The sequence below is a fragment of the Erinaceus europaeus genome, chromosome 7 (genome assembly GCF_950295315.1).
Source record: "Erinaceus europaeus chromosome 7, mEriEur2.1, whole genome shotgun sequence".
Classification (NCBI taxonomy): domain Eukaryota; kingdom Metazoa; phylum Chordata; class Mammalia; order Eulipotyphla; family Erinaceidae; genus Erinaceus; species Erinaceus europaeus.
The window spans coordinates 113266722-113278785 of record NC_080168.1 but is presented as its reverse complement, the minus strand read 5'-3'; the positions used below and the strand labels follow the sequence as shown (position 1 = coordinate 113278785).

Genomic DNA, 12064 nt, shown 5'->3' with positions numbered 1-12064 from the left:
TTCAAGAACATACAGAGCTAATCTATGGTGGTAGATGTCAGAATAGTCTTTGCTAGGGGTTGGGAGTTTGATGTTTTTTGACAAGGGAGCTCAAGAGTGCCCTCTGAAGTGCTAGAAATAAATCTGTAACTTTTATTTTTGTCTAGCCAGGACTTCACCTCTTTAGGCTGACTTTTTTAGATAGAGGGAGAGAGGGATAGACACCACAGCACTAAAGCTTCCTCCAGCGCAATAGCAAGCAGGCTCAAACCTGTGTTGTACACATGGTAAAGCAGACATACTATTCAGGTGAGCTATTTTGCCAGCTCTTAAATCTATATCCTGATCTGTGTGGTGGTGCTGTATACCTATCTATGAAATAGTCAATCTGCACATTTAAGGTTTGCACACTTTGTTATCTTATATTCTGTTTTTAAAATCCTGGAAAGCCAAAGCCAAAAGAGTCAACAGGGATGTCCTTGCAGGGAAGGCTGTTAAGTGAAATGCAAGTTTGTAAAATCTCCTTGAACGGCAGCGAAATGGCAGAAGTTTGAAACCTGGTAGGTTTGAAGGAGGGAAATAACATAATGAACATAGATTTTTAGGGAAAGGGAGTTTTGGAGATGTGCCAGATGGACTGAGGACTGATCCAGAAGTGGGAGGCTGTTGCAGTAGGACCCAAGTTACAGTAATGCTGTTGAAAATGGAAACTCTGAAGGAGGAATAATTAGCAAAGCTGATGACTGGTAGGGCAAGGACAACAAAGGATGAGGGAAAGGTGGCTGAGCTTCCAACACTGGGGGGAGGGCTGGGCTGGGAAAAGAAATGGACCCAATAAGAGAAATAAGAAAACTGGGAGGAGAAATCAGTCTTGGAAATAAAAAAGATGGCTGCTCTTAAGTACTTGAGTCTTGAAGCATTGACAGCCAGTTGTGGGTCTCCGAAGGGCAGTCAGGGCTGGTGATACAGTCTGAAGATCACCCACACACAGATTACTTTGAGTAGATAAGATTCTTAAAAGAAAGAGTAGCAGAGATTACAGAAGGGTAGCTGTTAGAGAAGAAAAAGGTAGAAAAGAGTGTAATCAGAGCTATGGCTACAACCAGGATTATATAGGTATTTCAACCAGGATTGCTTAAGCCAAATGAAGAAAGAGTGAGGAATGGAGGAAGAAGATATAGCCGTAAGAGAGGAACTGTAAAGACTGATAATATGATGAAAAGCAGGGATAATTGAGGGAACATAGTCTTGAAGAAGGCAAGAGAAAACAAGATCTGGAAGCAAAGGCAAAGAGGATTTAGCTTTGGCTGGCTTTGCATTGAAGAACCCAGGCATATGCAGTCAGGTCACAGGGAGTTGTCAGTATTGACTTTCTCTTGTGGTATTACTTGCCCTATAAATTAGAATTGAGAGGAACTCAGGGTTGAGACAGATTGTGGCTATAGAAGCCAAGGCATCCTAGGTATTCAGATTAATTATGGGTTCCAGGCATATTCCTATGCAAAGTATATATAAACATTCTAAGGTGCATTTTTAGGTGCTCACACAGGGCCAGAAAAGTAACTCAGTGGTAGTGTGTGTGTGCCTTGTAAGTATAATGCTCTGGATTTCATCCCTGGACAAGCTCCATTAATTTTCTGTGCCTCTGCTTTCTCATATGATAAATTGGGAAAATAATATCTACTCTGGGAGATTAAATGAGTTCGTACAAGCAAGATACTTTAAATAATGCCTGAAACAATATGAGTTAAGTGATAGCTAAGATTTGGATAAAGATAAGTATATTCATAAGGAGGAAAAAATTAATAAAGGCTGAAGTTTGTGGAAAGACTGTGGAGGTGTTAGGAGCTACGAGAGGCAATTCAGTGAGCACTCAGGGAGAAGGAAAAGGAATTTTAGGTCAGAGAGAACATTGTGAATGAAGTCATAAGTCAGTAAAGCCTTTGGCTTTCACCTTTAATTCTTGATGAATCCCATTATTTTTGTTGGGGATAGTGGGAGTTAAGATAGGATAGGAGGGTGGGTACCTGGTATTTGTTGTAATGAGAGAAGTATGAGTTGAGAATCAGAGCATTTTGTTTTTGGTGTTTATCTTGGCTCCGTGCCTTTGGGCAACTTGCAAGGTCTTTTAGGACCCCCTTTCCTCATCTGTAAACTGAAATGGACTGGATCTGTAAAACCCCTTGAAGATCTCAAATTGCTTGCTTCTCACCCCCACTGCCTATGCAGCAGAGGCTTTAGCACAGCATGGAGCTAAGTGAGCTCTGTGGGTTGTGCTGGCCTCATCAGTCCCACATTTTAAGCTCTGAATTGACACCTGCACACAATCTCCATACCTACTGCCGGTGCCTTACTTATAGTCACCACTTCTGGAGACATCTGGGGTCTCTGGATATATTTATGAAAGTAGACCTTGGGTATTTCATTTCCAAATTATTTGTAATTAACTCTACTACTGTTCTCCTGAGGAAACTCAAGTTTTGTGGATACCTGCCTTGAAGTTGGCCCTGAGGGTTACATAGGGGGGAAACAGCGTCTCTATAGCCTATTAAAAAATTTCTCAAGTTGTCATTGTGGAACTCACAAAACTAAAAGGAAAAGCAGCACCAGGAGCACCAGATGAACTGCCAGTAAAGCCCAAAGCTTTCATGGTAATACTCACCTCCTTGGGTCCTTTTGTGACTGCCACCCAACGCTTTTGACTTTAACAATGGGGATTCCTCACTTTCAAGGCATGTGTTTAAATAACCCAGGAGTGTGTATAGATGGGCTTTTCAAATACCTTGCTCAGAAATCACTGGTGCTTTTTCTTTCTAGAAGGGAAATTTGCTTTGTTAGCCTGTTTCCATTTTCACCTTCCTGGGTTGAGCCTTTCTCAGGGCTATTCCTAAGCTTTGCTCTGCCACTCTTCCTGCAGTTGCTGTTGCTTCAGTGAAGTTCTCTGTGGTTCCACTCCCTTTTGCTTTTCCCATAGCTCTGCAGAGAAAAGTACTTTGCATTTGTCCCTGGCAGGAGCTTGGTCATCAAAGAAGATACTTCTGGACTTATACTGGGTAGATTATACATAGTTTGGTCATTTGAAAAATTATTTGAAATGAAAAAGTCAAAGCAGGTGGAAGCTATTTTGTTTATACTTTGTGTCTCCAAAGTTTGGATGGCTTGTTGTTTTCATAAACTCAAATTTGAAAACAGTGGCAGTTCACCCTTGTGTTGTCCTTGGAGGAGGAATATTTCTTTGGGGACTAAGCTTTCAGGTAAGGAAGGTGACTTGAGCATGTAAGGAGTCCCAAGCTAAGTTGTATCCCTGGACAGTGCCAATTACGCCTTTTTAGTTCAGAATACAGTTCCTCGAGGATATGGAATTTATCCTTGTCATATTTGTCATTCCCAACAGTGAGAAGCATCCATGTAAATAATAAATAGTAGTGTTTCTGGAAACTCACATGTTTCAGTTTGACTGTTGAGTGATAACTCAACAGTTAGTTCTCCCGAGGGCTGGTTGTGAACCAAGTCCATTCACACCATAGATTTACTGAAGCAAAAAATAGCCATATTATGAGAAATCTCTCGGGCTGTTGGAAAAGTTATACTAATATTTTTCTGTTTTTCTGTGTAAAAAATATGCCATGACTTTTCTGACAACTCAACAAGTATTGTAAAAGTTATGATTAAAGGTTGAGAGTGAGATAACAGTCCGGTTTCTTCAAGTGGTGAGTGACCAATGCACTGTTACTGTTTCTTCCAGAGCAGACCTGTCCCGGACGCAGCATAATTAACGAAGCTGCTGCAGGATGAGAAGATGGCAGCACGGCTGCTTGCACCACCAGGCCCTGATAGTTTCAAGCCTTTCACCCCTGAGTCACTGGCAAACATCGAGAGGCGCATTGCCGAGAGCAAGCTTAAGAAACCACCAAAAGCTGATGGCAGTCATCGGGAAGATGATGAAGACAGCAAGCCCAAGCCAAACAGTGATCTGGAAGCAGGGAAAAGTTTGCCTTTCATCTATGGGGACATCCCACAAGGCCTGGTCGCAGTTCCCCTGGAGGACTTTGACCCTTACTATTTGACGCAGAAAGTGAGTTGGAGGAAGAAGTGGAATGGCTTCAGATGCCCCTTTCCTAACAGGTTTAGGGGACACAGGGGAGAAGGAAATGTGTTTCTTTGCCAAAATTTGGACAAATAATGAACATATCTCAGTTCTGATTTATTATCTTTCAGTTTCATTGCTACTAAGGGTCATTTTAGGGTCTCACCACTTTTCAACCCTGTTATTAAGACTCTTGTTTTCGGATGATGGCCAGATCAGACAAACAGAATATAAGTGAGGCAGGACTATTTAAGTGAATTTGGGAAAGGTGAAATAAGCTATAGTACAATCCTGTAGACTCTCATATACACTTTCAAAACTCTATCTTTAATTATAAAGGTGATGTAATTATTGCAGCAGCATCAGATCCTGATGTTAAAGTAATGGAGGTGGTGGGTTTGTAACATTTAAGCACAGCTGTTGGGAACAGGAGTTTAACTGGTTAAAGCTGAGCCAATGAAGGAGACTCCAGCTGAGCCAATGAAGGAGACTCCAGGTCTCTGGCCTTGTTACACAGTTGACTTAGCACTAATTCTTGCATTAGACTCAGTTCTGTTATTCCTGCTTGTTAGGGGCATGAGTAAAAGAAATACCAAGAGCTTCAGACTTCCCTAGCAAATAGTTAACATAAACTTGGTTCTGTTTCTCATTATCTTTTTTCAGAAGGCAAATATAAAAGCAAAGTCTACTGGATAAATCCCCAAATAAGTGATTGTATAATAATTAGCCACTAAATTCTGATAACTGACACCTGATGCTATTTAAGGCGTTCCTCATTTGAAGAGATATCATTTACAGAATTAAAATGTGAGGCTGGTGATAGTTCATTTGGGAAGGCAGCTATTTTCCTATGAGTGTGACTTAACCTTGAGCCCCCCCATTTTACATAGGGACTGCTTTAGTGCTGTGGTATCTCTCCTTCTCTTCTTCTCAGGTATCTCTCCTGTCTCTATCTGACGTCAGTCTAGAGTGATGAAGCTCCTGTGATGGTAGATATATATATAATGGGGGGGGGACAAAGATTTAAATTAGTAGATATTTTCAGACGAGGTTTAAGGCTTCATGCAATTATAGACAAAACAGCCTTTGAAATTGTCCTACTTAAATTGCACCTCAACTGTGGAAGACATTTTGCTGCCTTTGACTTAGTAATAGGCAAAACCTAAGATGAGGCGAGGAGATCTCTTGACTTAGCTATAGTTGGAGATGCATTTTCAGTCAGGGTGGTAAAAATAGTTCAGGCATTGTCTGCACAGAAATGATCATTCAGGGGCCAGAGAGGTGATGTAGTAAGTAGAGTGCAAGATTTCATGTGTGAAGTCTTAGAGTTCGATCCCTGAAGTCATATATGCCCGAGTGAAGCTCTCCTCCCAAAATAAATTAAATATATTTTAAAAAATGGTCCTTTACTTCTGTTGTAGCACAGCTACATACTAAGAAAATGTGGAATTAGTAAGCTTCATTTTCCACTGGGAAATGTAGAAAGTTTAAGGAACAAAAAATAATATATAAAAAATAGTAGACTGGAAGTGAAAAATAACTAACTTTATCATACTTCATATTTAGTATTTATATTTTTCTCTTACTATTTATATTATTTAAGCTACCATAAGCAACTTATAGCAAAAGAAAGTAATAAATGAAGGTAAAAAGTCTCAAAACCAGTTCATCTCTCTTAAGAAATCATTTTAATTTCCTGAGCCTCTCATCTAGAAATTAAGAAGTTGAATGGGGGAGTCGGGTGGTAGCACTGCGGGTTAAGCGCAGGTGGCGCTAAGCACAAGGACCAGTGTAAGGATCCCGGTTCGAGCCCCCGGCTCCCCACCTGTAGGGGAGTCGCTTCACAGACGGTGAAGCAGGACTGCAGGTGTCTATCTTTCTCTCCCCTTCTCTGTCTTCCCCTCCTCTCTCCATTTCTCTCTGTCCTATCCAACAACAATGAGATCAACAACTACAACAATAAAACAACAAGGGCAACAAAAGGGAATAAATAAATAAATAAATATTAAAAAAAAAGAAGTTGAATGGGGTTACAAACTTCTCTGTCTTCCCCTCCTCTCTCCATTTCTCTCTGTCCTATCCAACAACAATGAGATCAACAACTACAACAATAAAACAACAAGGGCAACAAAAGGGAATAAATAAATAAATAAATATTTTTAAAAAAGAAGTTGAATGGGGTTCTTCAACTTTATTGAGGCCTCAGAAGTAGTTCACCAGATAGAGCACATGCCTCACCACGAGTAAGACCCTGGATTTCATCACTGGCACCAAATGGGAGCACCATGGACAACACTAAGGGAGCTTCATGGGTGGTGGAATAGTGATTTAGTGTCTTTCTCACAAATTATAGAATAAAAACAAGATCACAGAGGCATATCAGCAATAATGCACATGTGAAATGTGCTGAGTTTATTCCCTGGTACTACAAAAAAGAAAAAAAATTAGAGATACAGTTCTGGGAGTTTTCCTACCATTATCTCCCCATTTACTCTTCTCTTTCTTTAAGTCTGATTTTTTTCCCCCTTAGGCTTTTGGCAAGTTGGGACTGGTATGGGGGGGGTGAGGTTTGACTTTCTGGGTTAGTGAATAAGGGAACATAAAATCTTGGACTATTTTTAAAAGAGTACTACATCTATTTTTAAAATTTGAAATGTTGGGAGTCAGGTGTGCAGCAGGTCAGGCGCAGGTGGTGCAAAGCACAAGGACCCGCCTAAGGATCCCGATTCGAGCCCCGGCTCCCCACCTGCAGAGGAGTCACTTCACAAGCGGTGAAGCAGGTCTACAGGTGTCTGTCTTTCTCTCCCTCTCTCTGTCTTCCCCTCCTCTCTCCATTTCTCTCTTTCCTATCCAACAACGAGGACATTAATAACAATAACATAATAACTACAACAATAAAAAACAAGGGCAACAAAAAAGGAATAAATAAATATTAAAAAATTGAAATGTTTTTGGGTACAATATATTCCCTTCTTAATTCCTAACACTGCATTCAAGATCTTAATAGAAATAAAGAGAAATAGCAAACTTTAGGTTTTAGGTTTTATGTGTTTAGATAAGTTCAACCAATTGATACATATTTTCAGAAAGTACTTGCATAGTAAAAAGTAAAGTAGGTAAAGGAAGCCTTTGTACTTAGCCTTCCAGGTGGCTACAATCTCTGTACTAGAACTATTTTTTAGTCCAAATAAACTTAAATTTTATTTTCTTTAGCATGACTTAACACAAGTAATTTAAAATTCTTCCTTAGGGTGAATTAATATGTGAAGAACATATAGAACCATTTTTTGTTTCAAAGCCTCGATTTCCTTTGCATGCCTTTCCTGGCTCCTGCCCCATAGGCAGCACCTCTTTCCATCTCTAGTCCTTTAGATTTCAGTGGTCCTGACTTGGAATGAGGGACCCAAAGCGGGTAGATCTCTGACCCTGACCTGTGTTGTTTCTTGGGTAGGCCAGATGATGATGACTGCAAGACTGGCTTTTCACAATACAAAGTAAAACCTCAACCTCTGGGCTCACCACAAGGGTAGATAGTTTGTGGAACAAATAACTTTAATTGTATTTTCAATCACTTTTTTTAAATTATGGAATGTGCCACCATACAAAAAAGTTCATAAGGGGTCAGGTGGTGGCACACATCTTTAAACGCATATGTTATAATGTGCAAGGACCCAGATTTGAGCCCCTGCTCCCTATCTGTAGAAGGAAAGTTTTGCAAATGGTGAAGCAGTGCTACAGGTCGGTCTCTCTCTCTCTCTCTCTCTCTCTCTCGCTCCCTTCCTCCCTCCCTCCCTCCCTCTTTACCTCCCTCTACCCTCTTGATTTATACCTGTCTCTATCCAATAAATAAAAATAATTTAAAAAAATTTAAGTTCATAAAACGTAAATGTAAGTCTGCCAAAATAGCTCACTTGATAGAGTACTGCTTTGACTGCTTTGCTATGTGTTTGACCCAGGTTCAAGCCGAGCCCCCACCACACTGAAGGTAGTTTTGGTGCTGTGGCACCCTCACTCTCTCAAATAAAATAAATGCATATTTTGATGATAATAATAAAGCAAATAAAAGAACACCCAAACTGAGAACACCAGTAGCATTTCAGGAGGGTTAATTATAAAGTTAAGCAAGGGATTTTTCAGTTGATTAAAAATAATGTGCTTGCAAATTTACTTGTGAATCTTCATTGTTATTACCAATACTTCTTACTAGGTCATTCACTGGACCAAATTAGCAAGGTTTTCCCTGCAAGAAAGCACACTGAGAATTGACCCACAAATCAAACAATTCTGAGAGGAGAAATGACTTTAAGAGGACATTTCCCACCACTTTTCAGGAACTGCCTTAAATAATCCTTGCAAAAGAGAATGCATTTGCTTTGCTAAATAAAGACTGTCTACTTAGCCACTCCACATATTACTACTTTTAAAAGGAAGATTATATTCATTCACTCTAATTCTCCAGCCCACCAACAGAATAGTATAGTGAAAAGAATTCCTAACTGTGAATATAAAACCTCTATTTTAGTCTTATCGTTGCCTCTCTTTTGTTCTTGACCAAATCACTTAAATTCTGTCTTCCTTTATCTGTAGCTTTTTAGTAATATTTCACATATATGTCTACCACCTATTTTAACTGTGGAACACTCTTTTTTTTTTTTGCTTCCTTAGGGCCCGCTGCCTGCTGGTCCATCCCTTTCTTTTATTTTTATTTATTTAGGATAGTTACAGAGATAAATTGAGAGGGAAGGTAGAGGTAGAGAGGGAGTAAGAGAGAAACACCTGCAATACTGTTTCACCACTCATGAAGCTTTCCCCCCTGCAGGCAGGGAGGGACTGAGTACTTGAACACTGGTCCTTGAACATAGTAATGTGTGCGCTCACCAAGTGTCCCCCCAGCCCCCAGCCCTTCTTCTGGAGAAAACTTTGCCCCTTTAACTCAGCATTTTGACAGTGTAACTATTTGTCCAGGTTCAACTCTGAAACCTCTTCTATAATTAATAATTAAGATCTTAAGTCCTACTTATGATAAGAAGTACATCTTAAGTTTAACTCAGACTAGGTGTAGCAGTGAACCATGTTCTCAATGCTATTGACAATTCTCTCCTCTCTCTCTCTCTCTCTCTCTCTCTCACATACACACACTTATACTCATGAGCTCCTGGAGAAGATTCTTGGTGACTATGTTTCACACACTTTCAACAGGTGTGCAGAACAGAGACAAACTGTTCATCTTTGGCCAGGCAGTGGTGCACCTGGTTAAGCAGACACATACAGTGTACAAGAATGCAGGTTCAGTATAATGGAAGTTCATGTTCATTAAGTATGATTTGAAATATTGCTGATGAGGTGCTGCATTGCTTGCTTTTACACAATAAGCCCAGATACTGCTTTTTTTTTTTTGCAACAATATAAGAAAACAAAATGGTAGGCCCTAATTTTTATTGTGTGTTATGACTTTCAACAAGGTAACTGACCCCCCAAAAGAGCCTAACTTCCTTAATTATTTATGAGTAGTATCTGAATAAGACCTTGAATTTAGAAAATTGGGATAGGCTCAAGGTAGGGAGAAAGAACATGGGCAGGGACTCAGAGACAAGGGCATAAAATAGTGTACAAGAAAGCTGATTAAGCTCAGCTTAGTCTAATTCTCCTTAGATCTTGATCTGTTCCTTTTCTATCTCTTTTATTACTTCACCTTTCCTGAAAGTATAGCTGTTTCCCTGCCCCTGGTCCACGTGTCTGTCCCTAATCTTGAGTACTCTCCTTGGGTGATTCCATTCATTCTCTCAATACTCTTAAATCTGTATGTCAGAACTGAGCAGTGCTCTGACATCTCTCTGTCTCTCATAAAAAATTTAAATGGGGACCAGGTGGTGGAACCGTCAGTTGAGCACACACATTACCATGTGCAAGGGCCATGGTTCTAGCCCCTGTTCTCCACCTGCGTGGGGGATGATTCACGAGCTATGAAGCAGGCCTGTAGGTGTGTGCCTTTCTCTCTCCTCCTCTATTCCCCACCCCCCATTTCTCTGTGTCCTATAAAATAAAAAATAATAGAAGTTTAAAAAAAAAAAAAGGAAAAAAGGTTTTGAGAGCAGTGGATTCATAGTGCTGGCACCTGGTGGCAAAAAAAATTTTTTTTTCTTAAAAAAAGTATTATCATTTCTACAGTCATTAGGGATCAGAAGTATTAAGGAGCACTCAGTAAAATGTTATACATTTTTGCAAATAGGAAAATAAATGTGCTTCAGAAATGTACATTTACTTGCTCAGATTCTCTTCACTAGTATGTGGAAGAGCAAGGCCTCACTTTGAGAGCGGTATGAATTAAACATGCTTGTTTTTCCCCCCATATCATGCTGTGTCTCTAGAGAATACTGGAGAATGAGGGTTTTTTTTTATTTTCTACTATCATTATTTGATAACTTTTTATCATCTTACTGCTTCAGTATGAAGTTATTCATGTTTTTGTTTCTGATTCACACCATGTCTTCAGCACATTATCTAAGCCATAGGGAAGATAAGAGGCACCTCACATTGAAACTAATGAATGTTTATGGTGGATGCCCTTAAGGATGGAAAAGTCATAATATAGTTTCATTGGGAGTCGGGTGGTAGCGCAGCGGGTTAAGCACATGTGGCGCCAAGCGCAAGGACTGGAGTAAGGATCCGGGTTCAAGCCCCCAGCTCCCCACCTGCAGGGGAGTCGCTTCACAAGCGGTGAAGCAGGTCTGCAGGTGTTTGTCTTTCTCTCCCCCTCTCTGTCTTCCCCTCCTTCATTTCTCTCATTCTCCTTCTCCATTTTTCCTTCTCATTTCTCCATTTTTCTAACAACAACGACATCAATGACAACAATAATAATAACTACAACAATAAAACAACAAGGGCAACAAAAGGTAAAATAAATAAATAAACATTAAATATATATAGTTTCATTAAGACACCTCCCAGTGGTCCAGTAGGTGGCACAGTGGCTAAGGCACCAGACTCTCAAGCATGAGGTCCTGGATTTGATCCCCAGCAGCACATGTACCAGAGTGATGGCTGGTTCTTTCTCTCCTCCTATCTTTCTCATGAATAAATAAATAAATTCTTAAAAAAAAAAAAAGACACCTCCCAGAAAATCGGATATCATTATAGGTTCATTGATTTTTCTGTATTATTTCCTCATGCATAATAGATTCACTCAGACATTCAATAAACACGTATGAATTGCCCGTCTTAATGTAATACCCATTCCCGTAGAGGGCCACCACATTACGTACTCCCTTGCTAAGCTGAGAAAGCCATAGTAGTTGATAGATAGACCCTTGCTTCTAAGGATCTCAAGGCCCAGTGGAAGACAACTAACATGTAAATCAAAACATGACAGTACTATCTTAACTGCTCTAATAGGTATACGTATGAGTTAATGTGGGAACAGCAAAAAGAATAGTTCTGTTTGAGAGAGTGGAGCCATCTTCAGAGAGGAGGTAATATTTGAGCTGGACCTGAAAGAATGGTAATGAAAAATTTTTTTCACCTGTTAGAGAAGAATGAAAAGTTCTAGTGTGTAATACATGCAAGGCAGAGAGACATAGAAATGGTTGAACTGTTTAAAGCAGTGAGTTTAGTTGTAACTGGAGCATGATAGATGGTTTGGTAAGACAGGAGATACAGCTAGAGAGGGCAGACAGGATCCCTCTGTGTGAAAGCAGTTATTTTTAAATTTATTTATAAAATAAAAATATCTCAAGACCATAGGATAGGAGGAGTACAATTCCACACAATTCCCACCACCAGAGAGTTCAGTATCCCATCCCCTCTTGAAAGTTTTCCTACTCTTGATCCCTCTGGGTGCCTGCCTCTCTCCCTAGTGGGGTGGGGCTATGGAGAGAGATGGGGTTCCTGGACACATTGGTGGGGTCATCTGTCCAGGGAAGTCCGGTTGGCATCATGGTAGCATCTAGAACCTGGTGGCTGGAAAAGAGTTAACATATAAAGCTATACAAATTGTTGATT

General features: G+C 40.0%; 1 protein-coding gene across 2 annotated transcripts in view; it reads left to right on the top strand.

Annotated features, from left to right (window-relative positions):
* SCN8A (sodium voltage-gated channel alpha subunit 8) overlaps window positions 1-12064 on the top strand; it is a 185833-nt gene that overhangs the window by 48416 nt on the left and 125353 nt on the right. The window contains exon 2 of one of the 2 annotated variants that reach the window (XM_060195347.1): window positions 3725-4054. In XM_060195347.1, the coding sequence (XP_060051330.1) occupies window positions 3779-4054 (276 nt within the window). In that variant the 5' untranslated portion in view covers window positions 3725-3778. Of the gene's footprint in view, window positions 1-3724; window positions 4055-12064 lie in introns of those variants that run through there. The other variant, XM_060195346.1, reaches the window with a different exon arrangement.